The sequence below is a fragment of the Colletotrichum gloeosporioides genome (assembly GCF_011800055.1).
Source record: "Colletotrichum gloeosporioides strain Lc1 chromosome Unknown consensus_95, whole genome shotgun sequence".
Lineage (NCBI taxonomy): Eukaryota > Fungi > Ascomycota > Sordariomycetes > Glomerellales > Glomerellaceae > Colletotrichum > Colletotrichum gloeosporioides.
In genome coordinates, this window is record NW_025544740.1 from 406,352 (window position 1) to 429,194 (window position 22,843).

General features: G+C 55.1%; 1 protein-coding gene across 1 annotated transcript; it reads left to right on the forward strand.

Moving 5' to 3' along the window:
- Positions 1-881: 881 nt before the first annotated feature.
- On the forward strand, positions 882-4,046 carry GCG54_00013272 (Lon protease-like 2 peroxisomal; the record flags this gene model as incomplete). The annotated part of the gene is made up of 4 exons (XM_045413130.1): positions 882-1,350; positions 1,410-3,496; positions 3,564-3,733; positions 3,959-4,046. 4 exons carry the CDS (start codon positions 882-884, stop codon positions 4,044-4,046), a joined length of 2,814 nt encoding a protein of 937 aa, XP_045257691.1.
- Between the last annotated feature and the right edge of the window lie 18,797 nt (positions 4,047-22,843).

Here is a 22,843-nt window from a genome sequence, read left to right on the forward strand (position 1 = left end):
ACAATCGAGTCCTCAATGACCACCAGAACACTCAATGTTGGGCCTAATTTCTTGTTTGAGTCCAGCATTGGAGTCGAATCTAACATCGATGTGAGTGATAGCCGACTGAAGTCCAGGCAGCTCAAACACCACCCTTGTTGTTTTCATCCGAATATTGAGGCGGGATCATGGTGACAGCCACGGTTGATGGATCTTGAAGGACTCCATCAGACAATGGATGCATTGGACGAACAGACTGACCTCAACGAACAATATAGGCTTGACACAGCATCAAATTGGCAAAATCATTCGCAAGGCTCATGAACAAGCACGGACAAACTGGGCAATGTTCCACGAGTTTCTCCCCATGTTCGGCGGTCGGTGTGGCGGCAGGGTCCCGAGCCAAAGATTAGCCTCGGCTGATGGCGCTGTGGAGGCTCCCGCACCCCGGCTTTGACAACGACTGGCCCGCTGCAGTGACGCTGCACCGCTATCACTGGACAGTGGGCGTGGACGCTTCGCGGGCAGTCTGGAGACATTGGACCACCTGCCGCGACCGGGGAGCTCTCTCCTCTCTCTCCGCCGCCGGCTCCCCCATGCCGATGCTTCTGACATCAACCATCCCAGCACCATCAAACCCAAACTCCCTTTTCCTTCCGCCACTGCCACCCGACCGACGCTGTTCGACTGCGACATTCTCACCGTCACGTTCTTCTTCCATCCAGCAAGCCACTTCGATTGCATTCTACGTACATTCTTGGCGCAACGTTAATACAAACACCACTGCCAACGCCTTTACCGATCTCTCAATCGCCCCATCGTCACCACTCCTGGTGTACGTGAACCGATAGATAACAACAGCCCATCCACGATATCCGAACCCCCCTTTTTACGGCTTCCACATGGCGCGATCACAAACCAAGACCCTCCCCGTCATCCCCCTCGCCCGCGGCACCATCCTGCTGCCCGGTGTCACTCAGCGCATTCCCGTCACCGCCGCCCGACCCGATATCCCCGCCCTCCTCGCAAACGTCTACGAGCGCGCAGCCTCCGCCGCCCCCAACGAGCGCATCGACTCCGTCCCCATCGCCTGCGTTCCCGTCTCCTCCCCCTTCGTCGGCCCCAACGGCCAACTTCTCATTCAGGATGCCGACCAGGTAGACGAGGCTCTCATCAAGGAGGTCGATCCCGGTACCGCCCGCAAGGCCGACCTCTTTAACTACGGCGTCGCCGCTCGCATCACCGGCATCGAGGGTAGAGGAACTGCCGAGTTTGCGTTGCGCGTGGAGGGCGTCGCGAGAGTCCGCGTCGAGAAGGTGACACAGGAGAGGCCGCACTTCGAGGCCAAGGTTAAGTACTTCCACGATGAAGGTCAGTACTCATAACCCACCGTCAACAATTGCGTCACATGCTGACACGCCCGGCCGCAGTCTCTGCAGATGCCCAGATGCAGGAACTCTTCTCCCTCCTGAAATTGCGATCAAGAGAGCTCGTTACCATTCTCCGCATATCCGCCCTCCTCCCTAGAAGCCCCGACAGCCCCGGCGGCCTGTCGCCCCTGCTGACTCGACGCCTCGAACTGTTCATCAACAAGAAGGAGCTCAAGGACGCCGGAAACCTGGCAGATTTCATGGCCAACATCGTCGAGGCTTCGTACGAGGAGAAGCTGGAGGTGCTTGCGGCCCTGGATGTTAAGGTCCGCCTGGCCAAGGTCATTGAGCTGCTGGATCGTCAGGTCGGGGGTATTAAGAACAACTTCAAGATCACAACGTTTACCAGCGTGCCCGTCCAATTCCTGGACAAGATCAATGACCGCTCATCGCGCCGCGTCGGTCCCAATGGCATCCCGATGCCGCCGAACACCATGTTCCCTCCTGGTCCTAACGGCGTCATGGGCCCCAACCAAGACGAGGATCAGGAACCCAACGAGTTGGAGGAGCTCAAGAAGAAGCTGGATAAGGCGCAGCTGCCGCCGGAGGCTGCCAAGATGGCCGACAGGGAGTTGAGGAGATTGAAGAAGATGATGCCCGGGAACCAGGAGTACCAGGTCACTCGCACATGGCTCGACGTGCTCGCCGAGATCCCCTGGACCGTGACAACAGACGACAGACTGGGGCCCGACACTCTGGCGAGAGCGCGTAAGCAGCTTGACGAAGACCACTACGGCTTGGACAAGGTCAAGAAGCGCCTCGTCGAGTACCTGGCCGTCCTAAGACTCAAGCAGTCCATCAACGATGATGTCGAGGAGCAGATCAAGAAGGCCGAGCAGGAGCTGGTCCCGCCGGAGTCGGACAAGGACAAGGAGGGCGACACCAAGGAAGAGGAGAAGGTCGATGCGGAACAGGAAGAGCGGACGAAGCTGGCCAACACAAAGCTCGAGGTTCTCCGGTCAAGGCGCATGGTTGATAGGTCACCCATCATGCTTCTGGCTGGACCACCGGGTGTCGGCAAGACTAGCTTGGCGAGGTCTGTAGCCACCGCGTTGGGCAGAAAGTTCCACCGAATCTCACTGGGTGGTGTCAGAGATGAAGCCGAGATTCGTGGTCACCGACGGACATATGTCGCGGCCATGCCCGGCTTGATTGTGCAAGGCTTGAGGAAGGTTGGAGTGGCGAACCCTGTGTTCTTGTTGGACGAGATTGACAAGTTGGGCATGTCCAACTTCCATGGCGACCCTTCCGCAGCGATGCTTGAGGTCCTCGATCCGGAGCAAAACAACTCGTTCACGGATCACTACGTGGGGTTGCCCATTGATTTGAGCAAGGTACTGTTCATCGCCACCGCCAACGATCTGAACACCATCCCGGCGCCCCTCCTAGACCGTATGGAAACCATCTACCTGCCAGGCTACACGACGCTTGAGAAACGGCACATTGCAATGCAGCACCTTGTTCCCAAGCAGATCCGGGTCAACGGTCTGTCGGAAGACCAGGTCCACTTCGACAAGGACGTGGTTTCCAAGATTATCGAGTCGTACACCCGTGAGTCAGGGGTTCGCAACCTGGAGCGCGAGATTGGCTCCGTCTGCCGTCACAAGGCGGTCGAGTTCGCCGAGGCCAAGGATGGTGGACAGCTTGAGACATACAAAGCACAACTGACGGTTGAGGACATTGAGGACATCCTGGGTAGCGAACGGTTTGAGGAGGAAATTGCCGAGAAGACGAGTCGACCCGGCATCGTGACCGGCCTGGTGGCGTACAGCTCGGGCGGCAACGGCAGTATCCTATTCATCGAGGTTGCCGACATGCCTGGAAACGGCAGCGTGCAGCTTACCGGCAAGCTGGGAGATGTGCTCAAGGAGAGCGTCGAGGTTGCCCTCTCTTGGGTCAAGGCACACGCTTATGAACTGGGCCTGACGGCGGAGCCGACGACCAACATCATGAAGGAGCGCAGCATCCATGTCCACTGCCCCTCGGGCGCCATTCCCAAGGATGGACCTAGCAGTGGCATTGGCCAAGCCATCGCCCTCATCTCTCTCTTCTCTGGAAAGACAGTTCCCCCGACCATGGCCATGACCGTAAGTCTTCATCTACCAACATCCTCCCTGATAAGCTGTGTACTGACACAACATGCTCGTGCGACAGGGTGAAATATCCTTGCGAGGCCGTGTGACTGCCGTCGGAGGCATCAAGGAGAAGCTCATCGGCGCTCTCCGGGCGGGTGTCAAGACGGTGCTACTCCCCGCGCAGAATCGGAAGGATGTGAAAGATCTCCCGCAGGAGGTCAAGGACGGTCTCGAAATTCTCCACGTCAGGTAAGTCCGACCTCAAACACTCCCACCCCCTTACCTTGTACTCTCTGCCCCCTCGCTTCCTGAAGTCCTCCCATTCCACCAACAAGCCCTCCCATCCGTCCCGTGGCGTTGTGTCTCCCCGACGCGGTGCGACTCGAGGCAAACCTCGCAACCCACTCATCACCCCCTGGTCCTGGAACCGTTCCCTTTGATCAGGCAGTGTAACTGACGTTTGTCCTACTTCAGCCACATCTGGGAGGCCATCCGGCTCGTCTGGCCCGATTCCCAGTGGCCCGGCGCCGAGCCGTTCCCTCCCATCGAGAGCCGTTTGTAAATCAACAGAGGGGGAAAACGTACCATTTTCCAGGATAAGGAGACGCAGCAGCCGCGGTTTTGTACTACCCAACTCAACACCACCATCTTCATCGGAACCGAGGCCTCGCCGCTTTTTCTCCCACGCAAACCAGAGTGTATCTATCGACAAGTGGAAGCGGCATAGCACGGCAGACGCGGACAAGAGGTCTCGGTTTCATTCGGCGTTTTATCGAAAGTATGGCTTTTATTTCTTGCATCTTATTTTGTTTGGGTCTCAGGGCATGTGAGAGGGAGAATGAGGGGCGCCCCGTCAGTGAGAAGCGGCGGCCTTCATAGCCATGATATGGAGCCGCTCTGCATGTAACCATTTTTGATAGCTTCGCAGACGCGGAAGAATTTGTGCTCTACTCTGAGATGAGTTTGCGACATGGCCTAAGTGATTATGTTTTTTCAAAAACTTGAGATGTATTGTGTACACGTATGGAAACTAGGTCCCTAACCGGGAGAGTTGATCCTCCCCGAGAGTTTTCAGCGCAGGGTCACTGGCCCAGTGTTCATGCACCTCGGACGGATGTTCGTCAGATCAAGCTGAGGGTGTAGCAGATTGACTGCACCCGCTCAAAGGTCGCGGATTTATTTCTCGATAGCCATGTCGTGCTACAACGCTTGATGCGGCGACCCGCAAGTAGTCTGCCAAGGTGGCCCAGGGAGGAGGGTACTGTTGCCGAGTCTATGCGTTTCCCGAATTTTGTCTTTGCTATCAACAGACGGACTGACGGGCTTTGGTGCAGGTTGGATGGGCTAATGACGGGCGATGAAGCCGCCGAAGTTCAGCTGGACATCGACCGGTCCAAGTGGTATGAACCAGCGTTGGCAACCTTCTCGGTCTACTGATTAGCCCCGGCAAGAGGAGAGGCGGGATTCCTCTATATACAAATCCATACCGAGAGATTCAGCAGACGGATGTCATCCTTTTATTTTCTTTGTTTTCTTGAGATGTTAAATTTATACTTATGTCTTGTGCTCCTGTGTCTGGAAGACATGTCATCTCGGGGCTAGGAGCTTGGATCGACTATGGATTAGGAAGGGGGAATTCTTGTATGATTTCACGTAGGCATCGATGCCAAAGACGTTATTCTAAATTGTGCTAAGATAGTAGATTCGTCCGCAGAAGGCACGCGTGAAAGAGACACAGAAGCCGATGAAGAAGACGGGCCAGGCTCTCGGCTTGAAGTGGTCAAGAGGTGGGATTGGGATAGTGGGCTTCGTCAAATGACGAGCTTTGAATCTCATGCGTTTCTGTGCTTTCGGGGCTAATTCACGAATGGGAATGGCGAAGATCAGATACGTTTTTATTTGCTATATCCGTACCACCAGCATGAAATAACGAAGATCTCACAAAGGACAATACCCGTAGAAGGGTTTTTCGTTTTTCCTTTTGCACAGTTGAATTGCAACATGGATATCTCAATGTTCAGCCCTCAATATCGAGAGTCGAAAAGGACGTCCCTTCACCGCCCGTTCTGAATTCGCAACAGAATCTAAGAATATTACTTGTAATACCAGCTCAACGCGCCGATATTGTATATCTGCGGGAAGGTACCACGTGTCATTACCAGAGTGTACTCGCTTTCGCATCCCAACATCCTTCGTCTCCCGTGGGTGAATTGTGCGTCATTCGAAGTCGGAGCATGCGAAACATGCCCGTAGGTTTTCTCTTAATCCGGTTATCTCAAATGCCCTGCCGGTATGCTTCCGCTCTTCAAACGGCTGCCCGCAGCCAGAGCAGGCCGCGGCAACATTCGGGAACCCAATCATTATCTTCCCAAGTTTCCTGTCCAATGGATCGTGGCTCCATCACTCCAGCCCCTACCTTCCAAGCGTGCGGGAAGGGGAAGTGGTAGTCATAGTAGTTGGCTTGAATCAAAGTAAATCGGATGATGTGAGGGTTGACGATGTTTTCCGGCGTGCGCTGCCTCCCCCCCCCNNCCCCCAATTAATTGGCCTCTCTGGGGTAAGTAATCATGAGGCTATCGGGTGAAAGTGTTGTCCCTTGTGAGAGCTTCATGGCCCGGTTCTGCTGAAGTATAAGGAGGGCGTAGATTGAAGCAAATCTAACCCTGTAGATGAGAAAGAGAGGCAAGGTTGTGCCTGTGGGGACCCTTTCCGCTGCCATTGTCGAGGAAGTACCCGAAGTGTCCGCGAGCACCAGATAGACAGTCATCTCCGACTAACATAGCACAGGACCTCTTCTTCTTCTTCTTCTTCAGCTGGCATGGACACATACGACATGGCCATGGCCGTCATCCGAGCCCTTCACACACCAGCCGGATGCACACGCCCCCCTTCCCTTTTGTCGATATCCCCGTGCTACAGCATGAACCAGAAATCTACTGGGACTCGATAAGCGACATCTCCCCCGGTAGGTCTGGTGTAGCAAGGAAGAGGGGGGAGGGCCATGGTGTCACGGGGACTTTTTCTTCTCCCTCTCTCTTTCTCCTACGCATGATGTCTTTTGTGTCACGGTCCCTCTCAACCTTCGCGGGAAGGCTGCAGTGTGGTTCAGAGGAAGGGGGTGAAGTGTAGATCCCCACGGGGAAGAAACGCAGATGGATATCTCGGCGGGCATTGCTGAGGGGCACGCCGGACCGGTGATAGTCTGCAGGGCGGAGATTCCAATGTTCCCCACGCTATTGTCTCTGGCGTTCACGTCGTCAATGATGGCAGGCGGCGGCGGCGGCTCGACGGCGAAATAAAGAGGCTCTTGTTTACTCACCGCTTCGCGAGCCCGTCCGTTCGTCGCTGCTTAGCTCTGTAGATCGAAAATCCCCCGTTCGGAGAGAAGATCAGGAGAAAGAGGAAGTCTCCTGGGAAAAGTTCCGGCCCCTCCTCCCCCCCGCCAGAGACTCTGCGATCTCCAGCCACAAATCTCCTTAATTGGGAGTCGGCTCCTCCCACTTTTGAGAAGATCCGGGAGGCTATTGGCAGAATCCCAACGAGGGGAATGATGGGGCCGGGAGCAGCCTTCTTTCGCGCCGGCGCGGGCGGAACATATCTTCCCACTTCCCCCTCCATCTCTCCGAAATTACGGAATACGGGGGATTCTTTTTCATGAATGGGCTGTGCCGGCTCCAAAGGCAAAAGGAAGAGAGAGAAGTCGGGGCCTTCTAGAGCTAGTGAATGCAAGGGCAATCTCGTGTTTGGAGATGAGTTTTCCGAACTCTTTGACACCGGGCAGCCAGGAGAGGCTCAATAGTCATCTTTTGGACTAGAACCTTGACAGTATCAAGCCCATCGTGGCTTGAAATCGCAATTTTGACATCGGATGAACTTCCTTAGCTTGGCGTCTTGTTTGTGCGTGCCAGTTTAAACTTGGGTCGTTACACACTACACGCCCCATCCGCCATTGCGCCTCTGCTCAGACGCTAAGAGAACGGCGTCGACGCCCACGAGCCATAAAAGTCGCTGACGGGCGTCTAGCGGCAGATCTAGGAGCGCCTTCGTACAAAGTGCCGGGGGCCATGTGGCTGTAGATATTCAGTAGTGTGGTCTCTCGGGCTATTTTCCCGCAGATGATAGCATGAACGAGGCGGTTTGTCTTTGAGGAGACTTTTTGGCGCTTGTAGTCAAATCAACGGCATCAAAGACCCGACGATGTTATGATGGGGGGCGGAAGCTTCAGCCTCCTCGTCAAGGGTTTACAGCCTAACGCTATTGCGATGACGTCGAAGCTAAGCAGCTTCATTCCGCAAGTCTTTGTAGGAAATCTGATGAGTCTCGGAGCAAAGTTGCGATTTCACCAGCCTGCTCAAAAGTCAATCAACGCGACCTTGAGGCTCCATCATCTTGCACCCCATTTCCACATTGCGGGAAAATGGCCTCGGTCTGTCGAGTCGTTGAAGCTGATTGCTGATTGACAATTCGCCCGACTTCATTTGCCGCGTACGCAGTGCAGCTGCCCAACAAGATCAACATCAAAAGTTGCCAAGTTTGCGCCTGGTCCATTAACCAAGTGGGCTCCTCGGGGACGTGGTTCAGCAGTGTTGACAAGTGACAAACAAAAGGGAAATGATCAGGGTCGCCCTGAACGCCATTGTCGGCCCCCCTCAAGTGTCACAAAGAGGCTTTGTGGGAGGCATATTGACCTGATGGCTCGCGAGCTTCCTTGTGCTGCATTGACCTCCGAGTATGCCACCAAATCGTTGGAAACACTCAATGATACTGATATTGGCGGACATGCGTTCCAGCTGCCGTGCAGCCGCGGCGACCCACGGTCGTTCGTATATCCGTGGCAACACAAGATCCTTTGACAATGCGCAAATTGCCCTTCTCCATCTAATCCGATATGGTAACGTTCTGAACGATCATGAGGGGGATTGCTTGACCGGACGGGGCGCGTCATTTTGTGATGCCGGGGCTGAGGGTGAATTCGAAGAGGGGTAAGCATGGCCTCTCACGACCGAGCAAGGCGCCAATCTTCGCCAGCCGGACATGCTGTCATGTCTGGAGTGTGCGCGACCAAGCAAGCTTTGTGCGGGTACAGTTGAGAGAGGTACGTGAGGCTTAGGAAGTAAGAGAGTATGTACAGGTACGGTCTCTGTACACGGAACACAATACCAAGTGCCAGGGGTCGGTAGGTGGTTTGCCGTCCCTGTCATCCATCTGCGAGCCCTTCACAGCGGCTCGGGTGAATCTGCGGCCTGGGACAGGGGCCTGAAAAGTTCGTCTGATGTCTGTCAGAACTCCACGCTGAACATGCAGCCGGCCACACGGGCACATGCAGCGCAGGCCATCAGAATCGGATGTGCTCGTCAGGTTGGTGGAGCCGTCACAGGCCTTCGTAACGACTCCACCGCCAATGCGCGCGGGATGATAATCACCGAGTGGCCCAGAGACCCTTGGCCGATGCGATGATGGTACGGATGGAATCGTCCCAGGCAAAGGCGTGGCCTGTCTCTTTTGGCTGGCCGGCGAAGACATGGCAGTTGCATCCGTTGTCGTGCCGCAACCCATCATGGTTTTCCGAGTGAGTCTAGACGTTGGTGAAGTCGGCTGTGCGTCATGTCTCCAGATCTGGAGCCGTCGTGCCGTCTGTCAAGACACCCCCAACTTCCAAGTAGCCTCTGCCCTGGCCATTTTTGTGAGCATTGTCACCGCCTGTCTCCTCCTGTTAAGCTTGATGGCCTTGTCCTTGCTGCTGATTTGTCGCCACATTGTGTCCCGTACCGCGAACCTACGACGTGCTAACGCAGCCAAAGCCCGCGCGAGTCCTTGCATTTCGGCACAACCGCTTTGCTCCAGTGCAACAGCAGGCGACTGACACATGCGAGTCCAAACGGCGCCTGATATGCGCGCGTTTCTTTCGTAGCCCCGCGAATTGATTTATCTGAAGAATCAATGAGTCCATTGTGACCGGCTTTTGGCGCGCTCGCAAACCAGCGGTGACGCCGAGCATCCACGGCGGGGGGGCCCGTTCCGGATGCACCACCTCTGGGTACTTAGTGGCTGGAAATAGTAACGGGCTTTCAGAATCGATCACGAATCTTCAGAGTGATCTTTGGGCTATACAGTCAACAGCGTCTCGTCGACGCCGAATTTTTCCGGATGTTCATCACTGTTGATACTCACTTCTTGGTGAGTATTCCTGGTGTTCCTCTGCTGCCCGTCCCATGTGGCAGCAACCGAATCTGGCACACCCAGCTATATTATGATCAGGGTGAGATCAGATATAGGGCTCCGGGACTCAGGATTCCGCTGCAGGACAGCAGGCACGACGATCGGCCCAAACCACCCTGGAGCCAGACACGGGGCCACATTCGGTACCAGTCCGTCCCATGGTCCCCTGTCGCCCAATTTTAAATTCGTCCCATCTTCTCAGCCAATCAACCTTGCAAGGATGGTTGCGAATGCCCATGGTTGAGGCTCATCCACGCCTTCCGCGGCCCAGACTCTGACCAGTGGGAATCGCTGCCATCATTGATTTAGCCCATGTTGACTTGCGTTTATTCTCATTACGAAGACCGACTGCTGCCGACAAGCTATTGTAGCATGGTCTCGGACTGATTCTGGCATGTATCTTTGTGCATTGAATAATGAGGGGCTGGGTCAACCTCCTGGCGATCTGCAGGATGATACACCAGACAGGCAGGGCCTTGTAAGACTGACCATATTCCCAACTGGCTGGTACTGTTGAGGACTAGGCGAACGCCCTTTTCGGTAGCTCGCCCGTACGGTGGTATCGCCGCTTATGATCTGACATCACGGTAGCTAATGCTGGGGATGTCGCAAGGCCCTAGCGCCTCGCATCAACGGGTTTGCGACAATGTTGGCACGACTTGACCGCTGAAGGTTCATGCAGCGCAGCCCAGAAGTGTTATGCGTACGCAGTTTTTGCGTGGCCCCCGTCCCGTCCGCGCCTGGAACAAGTCTTGGACTTATTGCGCTAAGAGCAATACCCGATCCGACGAACGGCGTTGGGACATCGTGTCCCAGGTTGAAAGGTTCCTGGGACGAGGGAAATTTCTCCGGGTTGACACGATTGGGCAATACATGAGGTTGGTTAAGACAGCGCTTGTCTGGATCGCGTGCGCTGATTGAGGACTTTCGGGATCGCAAGGAGGTCCGTGAGAAACGAAGATATTCCCGAGCGCATCTGTCAAGTCCCGACCAGATCAGGGTCCTCTACCCTGTCATACCGTTTTTCGGGGTGCAATAGCAGCATCGTGACAGGCGGGGCCTTTTCTTGAATGCAGTTGACGACATGGTTGGCAAAAGGAAGCGCAGGCCTCGTGACGTTGGTACTTTTCGGCAGACGTGGACAATAAGGCCGACGTAAATGCCCCGGTTTCGTGCTTGAGTCAGTACGTACGAATGGCGGTCAAGCAAAACGACAATCTGACGGTGAGCAAGTTACCATTCAGACCCAGTCGCAGGCTCGGGCTTGGAGCTTGTCGTTAAAGTCGACGCATGTCTCAAATGCCGCTCACTGACATCAACTAGTGTCATGCCGTTGAGACTGGCTGCAGGAATGAATCGACAGGTAGGCCGACTCGTCAATTTCAAGAACTGAACGTGCCTCTTCCATGTGCCTCCTTAATGCGTCAGAAGCCAACAGACAGGTACCCTGTAAGAGAGGGAAAACTGATAAGTGAGATGCGTGTGTCATGCCGATTTGGGAAGAAGTCGAATCGAGACAGTATCCGTCCTTGCTCTCGGAAAGTTGGCGAGTGCAACTTTGGCCCCGAATAATCGCATTGCAGCAGATGGCCGTGCTGGGAAAACCACTATATCAGTACATTGCCATTACTTCAATGAGCGAATGGGGAGTTTCGTCGAGTTCCTGTGCGATGGAAGTGGGGTGGAAAGTCGTCAAGTCGGGGGAAATGGAGGCGAGGTGTTCATCTGAATGGAGCCATTCGTCTGTAGTCTTTGCATCTGAATCCCCATCTTGTCTCCTCCCGCCATTTCAGCATTGATAGCTGCTTCAGCAGAGTTGCACTCGGAGTTCTTTTGCGGTTGACATGGATGCTGGGGTCGGCGTATGGATGCATATAGAAAGAATTGGAGACCCGTTGCGTCGTTGTCGGTTAGCGCAGAGTGGGTAAGGTGAGGAGGTATCATTCATGTGGTTCTGAGTAGTATCTGTCGGTGAAGGTGCTCGGTCGGGACTCAACAGCCATATGAAAGGCCGCCAAAGTCCTGTGCAATTTGGACCTGGAGAGTGGTAGAGCAGCCAGCGGGGAAGAGAGATGGGGAACGCAGACGCAGATGGAACCGATGAATTTGGGTCGAACTTGGTAGGCAAGGATGCTTGGCGACGATCGTCACAGGCTGCGACTCGTTATGCCGCGGGTCGGGGAAATCGTGAGCCGGAGAAAAGATGGAATGACAAGTTTGACATGCTCGCATCGGGTGCGGTACGGAAGCAGAGCTCGGAGTTTGTGAGCCTGAACCCAGCGCTGGAACTGCAGCTGGGCACTTGTGCGGGGGCCTTGACCTTGTGCCGTTGTTGGGTCATTGTCGTTCCCTGGCCTCGTCACCAACCAGTTTGAATTGATGCCGAAGGTGTGGCAGTGTGGCAGATGACGTTCGAGGTGGAATCTGTGGTTGAAGGACACACAGAGAGCGAGGCGAGAGAGATTGGTCTCAATCAATCTACTTGGGCCTGCCCTGCTTGCCGTCGGGTTCGGTGACGGTTGACAGATGTTTCTGCGGGCAGACAAGAGGAGGTAAGTAATTAGGTACTCTGTGTTCGCAGAGGTGTTCGTTTTTTGGGGGGTTGCCGGTTGATAATTTGATTGATTGCAGGATGTGAGCCGGGCGCATCCCTTGTCGTGCAGATAATTCAGTACTCGGCCGAGTGATGAGGTCTGTTAGGAATTCAGGTGAAGTGGAGCAGATTTGGGGGTGAAGCTGTTGGCGCGCGATTCAGAGAGCGTTCTGAGAGGGACTTGAAATTGCACAAATTGGTCCTTCCCAGCAGGCCGCCTTAGGCTGCCTTAGTTCCTCGTAGGGATATTGGCGTGTGCCAGGGAGGTGCTTGCGAGGAAGGGATGCGGCTTTGACTTTGGGCGGTCTTGGGGTCCTGTCCTGTTATTTTTTACAGGCAAGTGACATTGGCGGAGGACACTAGATAGCCCTTCCAGGCGTCATCGAAATGCACCTCAGTGACAAGCTTGGAAGGCTCAAGGCTCAACCCTCAAGGCGCGAGACGGCGAGTGCGGGCTTCGAACAGCGGGCAACGCAACGCAACGCGACGGGGGAGCAGGGGCAGGGGATGGGCCTTCGCAGCTCCCCTCCCCTCCGCCCCTCCACCATTCTCGTTTAACATATCCAAGGCTGGGAATGCGCGCCGGGGAGTTTTTGTCTGATGTTTGCCCCTGTCGACCGCAGATTGTGCCCGAGATACCCTGGGTCTGGGGTGTTTCTGTCGGAGCATTTCATTAAGTTGGATGATGATGTCCGACTTGCGAAAGGAAAGACCTGGCCTGCTTTGAGTCCTTCAGACTCTGTACCCGTCCTTCTGCGTCGTTTCGTTAGCCGTTGGTTGGTGGTATCCATCGATATGGCATGTATTCTGTACTCTACGTGCCTAGACACCAACAAGTAAGTACGAATTTTCAAGTGAACACGGGGACAGAAGAAAAACAGGCCCCTCAAACCAGTCCACATGCGGCTGGCATGCCGCTGTGGAGATATCGGTAATACGCCGTCATCTTGCCTGCCGCGTGGTGCGCGAGACGACTGACAAGAGCGAAGTGAGGCTGGAGTATCTGTAGGTAGCGATTGGGTTCATTGTTGATGGCAGCGAACGGCAGGAAAAGAAGAGGGCAAAATCACAGGTACAAAAAAAAAAAAAAAAAGTTCCGAGCGCCGTTGCAGCTTCCCGCCCGCCTTCACGCAGTGGGGTCTTTCCGGGAGTGGGGATATCTGTGAGCAAATTGTCATGATTGGCCAAGGTCACTCAAACTGCCAGATCTGGCAGGCACAGTCGTTGAAAGAAGGAGCCACACCTCACTCACCTGTGTGTACCTTACCTTACCTCATGAGGTAGAGTACTTTAGGTATATGGTACCTTATCTCATCATCAGCAGGTGACCTCCTAAGCCAAGGTACTTAGGTACTTAGGTACGGTAGCTATCGCCAACGCAAAGAGCGAACTTCCTTCCAGAATACTGCTTTGGAACATTAGAAGTTACTGATAGAGGTGGTGTTGATGTTCAGGACCACCAGATGACGTTGTGAGGTGGGTTGTTCTCGTCCACCACCTGAAGTGACCTTACTTTCCCTCAGTCGAGTGACGCCTTCCTTACCAGCACTATCCGTCCGCAGTATCCGTACGTCGTAGAATGGAAGGCGTCAAAGGTGCTACGGACCTCACTACGGATACCTACCCGCTGCTTGCTTCCTTATTCGGCCCCAGCTGTGAGATCGTATTCTTGATTGCCTCATCTGCTCCATCTGGCGTGGCTTCTTCCTTCTGCAAGCTTGGCACGATGCATGCCCCCATCCCGTCCCATCCCGTCCCACGTTCGTCCGATATCCATGGGTGGTCATGATGCTGGCGCCGCACCACCACCACAACCCACCCCGCCTCTCTCACCGAACGCAACTGGGGCCATGCCATCGTCAACCTTGCCCACGTCGACGGGACTGGGCTTCTTCTCTTCTCGGCGCTCGCGTCCACCTTCACCGCTGCCCACCGCAACCCAGCCACTGCCGCCGACCTCTTTGAATATGGCATCTCCGAATAACCTCGTCTTCTACGCAACCCCCGTCCAATATTGCTGCGCATCTTGCCACCCACCCTGGCCTTCCGCTCTGGCCCCATGCCCGTCATCCTCCTGGTCTACGTTAGCTCTGGGTCCAGACCTGCTGCTTTTTTTTTTTTTTTTTTTCCCCTCCCACGCGCAGATACGATGGAGTTCAGTCCTTCCAGTCTTCCGTCCAAGCCCTTGGTCCACCACGACACAATTGCGGCTTGCTACAGCAGACGGCACACGGCACGCCATACCTACACCATCAAACCGCAACGGAACCCCTCGGAGCTCCATCATCTATCTCCTATCTGCCCGGCAATCAGCCTTACACTTGCCTACACGGATACTGTCCTGCCAGAATCGGCACTGTCGCAGATGACCTCGACAATACTCGCTGTCACTTACAACCATCACCTGCTCTGTATCCGTATTTGTACAGTACCACCGCTTGCCCTTGCAACCATTGGCCCCTGCCATGCCGTCTCTCACACCCGCCGCTCCTTTCATACGGCCCCCGCGCCTAGCGAGCCTCAACACGAGTCGCTTCCTCCGCCTCTTTCTTCAATTACTTGAGCGCCCAAAAGCTTCAAGCTTGGCACTGTTGGCAGCGTCTCGTTGTTTAACCCAGACACTGCGTCACCCAAATATCAAAAGGCCCTCGGTCGGCACCAATTCATCATGGATAGACATGGTGCATGCCTGGACCTAGCCGCTGCTGTGGGCACTGGCGGCACTTCCGACCGATGACTGCGCCTCCTCTGGATGCCGCACATGGGCCTCTCGGAACGAGAGGACAAAAAAAAAAAAAAGGTAAAAAAACCTCCGGGCGGAATCAAACAAGCGACCAAGCATCAACGCAGGGAGTCGGGGCTCCCGGCATGTTTTGCGCCTTTCCTCCGCAACGCATCGCGGCCGCCGACCCTGAGCTTAACCCGCCGTCAGGATGTTGACTCATTCACTGTTGCTTCGATGCTTGAGCGACGTTTCCAGCGCATTGCGAAGCTGGCTTTCCCCTGACTTATATTAACCCAAATTACACGTAACACTTCGACTTGTGCTGTGGCAGTTGGCCAGGTTGCGACCCGGCTTTGGCACAACCTTTCTCTTCCACAGCGTTGCAACGACCCGCGCCCAAACCTCCCGCAACTTGACGAACGTGCCAGGGCATGTCCCGTTCTACCCCTGCCCCCTCCGTCTCTCCACCCCGAGCTTCGTGGGAGGGGTTGCTTTTAGACACGAGCAGAGGGGTGTGTGTGAGACCTGGCCTCCAAGATCCGACCGAATCCACGGTCATTCCATACAACCGTCCCCAGAGCACGAGGGGCTCCGAGCCGTAGCACGTCGACGCATTGCATGCGTCTTCTCTAGTGGCTGTAGAGCCCTCTTCCCTGTAGTTCGGCGACTATCGTCTACAACCGACCTCGGAAAATCGATTAACGACTTCAATTTTACGAGCTAACTTTCGTTGAGAAAGCGCCAAAGTTCTACAAAGGCGTCGAGAACGGCAGGAGATGACTCAAGGATTTCAGTGGCCCGGTCGTTCCCTCTGAGCATGATCCCAGGCTCATGTGGATGGCGACGTTGACGTGCTGAGGTCAGACGAAATATGCGTCAGAATGTCTGGGAAGAAACCTGGCCGCATTGACCAGAGGCAATGGATTATCGCAGTGACAGCTGTCGCGGGGAGTATTCTGAGACATACATCGACACGAACTTGATACGATGCGGCAACTTCGCCCAATGTGCGAGCCAAACCATCTACCGTCTGTCCTTGAACCTGTCCCTGGGCATCTCATAGCCCCTAAGTTCGCAAACCCAGCACGGAAGGGCCGTCTGGGAGTGATGCAGACAAGTACCAAGCTCTCGGGAACCTGCGACAAGTCAAAACTGATGTGCCACGTCAAATTCGAAGCATTGCCGAGAGCTCTGCATCCCATGAGAACACATCGAATAAGGTTCTCCCTCCTCGGACGATTTTGACTATATGGGTGAGGACACGGGGGAACCGCAGCAGATCAAACATTACATGGGGACTTCAGACGAGCAGGTGCAGCAGATCTTCGGGCGATTGAGCAAGCACAGGTCCCGTCAGAAGGCAAATCGTCAGAAACCTCGATTTCTAGCAAGCGAAGGATCAAAAAAATGCGCGACGTCGTTGGCTTTCATCGCTTGAAGTCATCTGGTCATGCCTGTTGTAACGGCACAAGCCGAGCGACGCAATTTATCGTTCCTGGAAAGCTGGACCTGATGATCTACTACGTGGCTGCAGGTGGATGGAACCAGGGATCTGGACAGGGCATGATCAGACGAAAGTCAGCAGTGTCCACATTGAGCTTTGGAGACCGGGGCCAGGGTGGAGAAGGCCTTCTGTGGCGCTGCCTACCTGTTGACGGCGCGGACGACTGGGTCCAGGCCAGCGGTCGAAGAGCCCAGAAGTCAGCCGAGCAGTTGCTGATCGATACTGGGGCCGGCTGGTGTTTGCTTAACTCTGACACCTCTCTAGTGCATAATCTACTTGGAGAGTAGACCGAGAACACCACCAATGCAGACGCGCACTCTTGTGGCTAGGACACGAATCTTCGAAATGGGTTCCAGAGCCGCGCATGGGCGTGCAAAACCAGGAACAGAGACTCACTAAGGTGACGTGACGACCGCTGGCATCTGCATCTTGTCACGGCGAAGCTAATCCCACACGGGCAACTTCAAATTCTGGCTCGATACCGAGTGGCTTTGATGTGCCCCACATCGGCATGGTCGTCAGCGTGGCACTAAGCAAAGAACCCTGTCGTTAGGCTTCCCGGCTTCCGACCATGTCGACAGGACGGACAGGACGTTGACGAAGACAATCTTAACGGGCTACCTGGAGCTCATTTCGCTGCGAGACAACAGCCACGATCGTTGGTAGGACGCGTTACAATCACGTCTACAATCAAGGGTGGACCTTGCAAATACTGAGCACATGCCAACGGCCTAAGTGGACAGAACATTAGCCGCCGTCAGTGGAAAGAACAACAAAATGGCGTCGCACATGCCAAGAGGCGTGGGCGGGCATGTGGCTTTCAGATGAACGACGAAGTCTATGAAGACAGACGAACAGCTTTGCAATCTCGGGGTAATAGTGCTGCATGACGGTAACAGACTCTCAGACAACTTGCACGACAGCTGCGGGGTGCGCGACGAGCTTGAATAGGGAATTAAGTCGATCATATTATTGACAATCAAGCCCTACGGAATGAAACTCTAAACCCGACAGGACCAAAAGAAAGCGGTTGGTTCTTATCGGGTTTCGTCCCTCGAAAGGCTTAACCTTCTCGATGATCTGGAACCCACGGAAAGGCCTTCCGCTTCGCGTCATTTCGATGAACCATGGCTTGAGCGGTGCATCCAATGACCATGGTAACGTCACGCCTCCTCCAACGCACTCGGCTTGCCACGAACTCAATCGCAGCGTCCCACTGCATGCTCATCTGGAGGCAGACCTGGGGATATCGTTCGTCATCTTGCTGGCGGGGTAGTCAACCCGGGGCCTAGACACGAGCGCTTGCGATTTAGAGAGAGGGACTGTGACTGCGAACGAAGAATGATGCTCAGTTCGCTGATATGACTGTCAATGGTGCCTGAGCTCACCGAATCCTGGGCATACACACAGATGCTACAGAGCGGGCGTGGGTGGGATCCAATGATCCAATGGCGGTTGTAACAACGGAAGAAACGAGAAGACGGGTGCGGCCATGACGTGAACAACCCGCATGCCTGCTGCCGCCGCATGGACGCTTCGTCTCGCCCCAAAGATGGTGGTGAGGTCTCTTGCATGAGGAGAGCCGGTACTCGATTAACTAACCCCTGTCGCCAGCATCCTTCCAATTCAAGACTTCACGCTTGGAGACGCTTGGAAGGTCGGGTGTATTATGCAGAAGGACAACTTTAGCTGGGCATCCCCATCGCAATGCTTTCGCGATGCCGGTACTTTTTAATTACCTACTCCGCAGCATGGCACTGTTGCATAGATAACGGTCCTGGGACATCTACGACTGGCCAAAACCAGCATCGTCTTCCGTCAACAACCGAAAGGAATGATTTGACAAACAATATGGTTCCCCCCCTTAAGAAAACAGTCTGCGAAGAAGCGAACATTGGAGACTGGAAGATGATGGGGCAAGTACTGCGGGAGCAACATCAAAAGCAGAAGCAATGACAGCGAAGCCATGAAGGGTCATCGAGCAAAGCCACCTGAAGGTCACAGCTGGCCCTGGCCCTGCCATCGGTGAATGGGGGAACAAATTAGTGGTGAGGGGAATGCGTGAGGAGGAGACCACACCACACCCCTCTGTACGCACTGCAGCGCTACAGGGCACCGGACACCCAGGCCCAATGTCAACCAGCCAAGTGTATCCGTATCTGTCGAAAGCACTGGCTGGCGATGGCATCGACCTCGGTGCCTAGTACGTATCTGGCCTCCCAGCCCAAGCTGTGCCAGCCCGAGTTGGGCCGTTCCCGCATGACGTGGGGCGCGGCGCAACACTTGGGCCAGCACTAAGGCAGATGGATGGATGGCTGGAGATTGGAGTTGCATATTCAGCACCTTGCCGTCAGGTCGCTGGTACTGGAAGTTATTGGAGACGACCGGGGTGGAGACAACTTTTTTCTTCTCCCATCTGCTCTTTTCATTCCGCCTTCACGACAGCTTGATGACCGCGGTTGGCGAGACCAAACCCTTGACGTAAAAAATCTCGGGACGGCTCTACTGTGTTGGCGGATGATAGCCGGGGCCAGCCTACCTATTCTGATGCGGACGGCTCAACTGAGAGGGAAATGGTGCGATTCATGACCGTTGAGCGCTGGCGGGGGTTGACGTCTTAGCTCCCGCAAGTACCTATGCGAGAGTGCTCTTGATTGGAGACGACAAATGGACCTTGCAAGGAAAGAGACAGCGGCAGCCATTTGAATTTTCATGCGCACCAGAAGAGGAGCGACGGAATCGTTGGGCAGGTCTTGCTGTGGTCAGCATGTTGCTTGCAAGTTGCAACGGGCATACAACGAGGAGAAACGCCGACACTGATGCAGATGGTTTAGCCCGAATCGACCAAGGCCCAAAGCCAGTATTTTGGCTGCAACACGTTCAATAACAGCCGCAACAGCTCTGCCCTCTCGACCGAGACCTCGAGCCAGACTCTTCCGGTTTCAGTCGACTCAACTAAACGTCACAAAATCTCGTCCAAGCTGTAGCTTAGCCTCAATTGCGGCCGTTGAACTTCAGCGACGAACCCGAAGACCAAACCTGGGGACCGTTGTTGAGAATTGCTTCAAGCCGACGGTACGTTGGTGAAAGATTCAGAGTCAAGCGCCGAGCCAGCACAACGGCAGGAAGGAAGCCTACCAAGTCTTTGTTGAGCGAGATGCTTTGGTGAATGATCCAAGCAACCGAAGCCGGTGTCTTGCGGATACCTGGCGCCGGAGAGAAAAGGCGGTAGTGATGGCGATGGCCATGATCAAGGTGCCCGGGGACTTACCAGAAGGAGACTGGGCAACCCCATCGATGCAGCAAGGAAGCCAATCGGCCGTTGAGGCGGATCCTTTGTCGAACCGGAGTCTTTACTAATACTGGCATCCGTGGACGGGAAAGCACCCCATCTGAACGGATGAGACCCTGTTTGAACCGCCAACGCACGCACGGAAACGGCCAGAACCTGGCGAAGGAGGCAAGCCTAGGAGAGGCAAGGAAGGAGAATGTCAAGAGGGCGAGACAAAAGACTGCAGATACCTCGAGACTGGGCGACTACGCCGGTAGCTCCCAGGACTGATCGAACGCCTTAAATTGGTCATCCCATCCTCCCCGACGGAGAACATTGAGGTGACGAGTACGTACCGCATCACGCGTCACGCTTCTTTTCTTTCCCTTGCAGCTGGAACACGGGTGTCCTTGACATGCCTGCTTGCACTGCATTTTGGACGGAAAATGGCACTCGCCTGGCCAGGTGCCAACTAAGTGGCGCCTTGGGTTAGGGGAGGTCATGTCAAGGAATCGTGGACAACCTTCGCATTTGAATTCCACCTCACCCACCGCCGCCGCCACCACCAATCTCTTACCGGCCTGGTGGAAGAACCGGCATCAGGATCTGCGTTTCCTCCTCCGCCGTGTCCTTGGCTTCAATCTCAATGAACCGACACGGAAGCCACAATTCCCGCCAAAAATACGGATAGTACCAGAATGACCAGCCGAGGCTTGAAGATCCCTTACCTAAGCTTGATTGGTTTGTGTCGCCTACATTACGTCCTCTCGGAACATTCTCCGGGATTCGGCCCTTGGAAGATGGCAGATGGGCATGCGGATCTCAGTCTCGGAGTCTAAGAGTCTTGGTGCGAATATTCGTACGCAGAAAGAAAAAAAAGGCAAGAAAAGGAAGCATGGGTGTGTCCCTGTGTACTTTTTGTCTCACAGCTGCGAAATGTTCTACCTACGAGCGGCGTACCTTACCTACCTAAAGAAGTACTTCTCTGTTTCTCAACCACCTGGCTAGGCCTCCGCCCACTCAGTGCCTGGTCAAGGAAGCGATTGTCTCTGCCGCCCGAGCCCTAGTCATTGAGCTAGGCGTTGGTATTCAACGGCCCTATCTTACAACGAGAAAAAGCTTCGACACGACTAACCGCCGCCGGCGCCTCTGTCAATCTCCGTCTCAGGTGCACGTCCTTCACCCGCAATTCTCCATGACCGAGGCCACGGATGGCCACAGCCATCCTCAAGCTCACAATACCAATCGCGCTCGCACGTAGAGCCTGCAGGGTGTCAAGTCAAAGTCAGCCACAGCCAGGTTGCTGGAGACGTCAGCGTGATGGCGGCAACAGCCATGGAGCGACGGGGACAGCGACGGCGGCTTCAAGGGCCTTCGCCAACGGCCGCTGATCCTGGTCCATGCTGTCCTCTCGTCTCCTCCTTCCTTACGTCCCTCGTGTCTACGGAGTACTCTATGTACGTAGGTACTCTCCCCATCTCCAGGTCTGGGTTCAGGCCCAGATCCTGTTCCAGGGCGACAAGCTCCATTTCCAGCTCCAGCTACAGCCCTAGCTCCATTTCCGTCTCCGTGTCCGTCTCCATTTTCTCATCCCATCTCAGCCCCCTTCTTCCCGTTCGTTTGCTCGCCTTGCCCGCCCGGCCAGCCCGTCAGCCACGGGTTGGTTAGTGGCTACCGCTCGTTAGCTAAACTTCATCTTGGCCGATGACCAGGCACAGGACGGGCCATCCATGGATAGCGGCTGAAGCATGCCAGGGCAGCCAGGCACATGCTGGTTTTCTTCAGTGCCTTCATCTGCGCCTTCGCCAACCGCCCAGTAAGAGTCGTGATCCAGGACCGACGCAATGGCACACCACGTTACGACGCAGAGGGACTTCTCCTTTTCGGGATGCGTTCATACCGAGAACGAGAAGCCCGAGTTCGCTTTGGGTTGCAACCACTCAATCTCCATCGCCATGACAGGCTTTCCTCGCTTTACAGGAGCAACACAGCAGCGCTGCTGCATGTGTCTCTCGCCCAGGTGTGGCACATTGCACTTTGTACTGCGGATCGTTCAGCTCGACTCGACGCAGGCACGAATGCTGACAGGCCTAACCAACTATGCGTCAAGTTGAGCTGCAACTGGCTCCTATCGTCGTGAAGCAAGACAGGCGAGATAGGACGATATCAAGACATCTCGCACCCGCCCGTACCGACGACGCCCGGCCTCGGCCTGGCATGCTCGTCGGCATGTCATCCATATCGGCGCCCACATTTACATGTCCCGGCCACGCGCTAGGGCGCAACGTGCCGCTTGCCTTTCTCGAGGTCCCGTACCACCATTTCCCTCCCTAAGACACCCCCTCTCTTCCCGGTCTACCTTAATCGTGCATCACTGTCTCGTGGTGCATCGAAATCTCAGAAGACATCCGAGACAAATACACGCATGTCCGCACAGAGCCACCGAACCCTACAGAGCCAGGCACGTCAGGCCAAGACAAGGCATGGGAGAATTGCAAAACGGCAGCGGCGGATCTCTGCGGCTCCAGGCGAGGCAAGCCTGCACCCAGCATGCTGCGAATATCTCCTCTTCCGTAGGGACTTAACCAATGCCCAGCATCGCTTCCCTTACCTACCTTACCGAGCAGCTAGGTACGGCAGTGTAAGCCTCCTTGCCCTGCAACGTTGGGCAGGGTCTCCGGAGATGGAAACCAATGAGCGGATACCGCCCATGGATAACGACCTTGCTTGCCTCACCTCGACGAGTGCTGCAGTACGGATATCGGATGTACAGATGTACACACAACACACTGGACGCTTCCTTACCTGCGCGCGGCCTTCCTTGCCTGCCCAAAGAAAGCTATCCGTACCTATCTGGCCCTATTCGTACCCACCTTGCCTACCCTCGAGCATCCGTCGAAGGTACGTACGCATACGGGCCCCTTGCCTCATGTTCCATTCTATTCTGATCCCATTTCCATCTTTCATCCTACCTTACCTGGCCTCATCCCATCTCCATCTCCATCTGCATTCCAAGAATCGGACGGCGAATGGCCCTCGACTCCCGC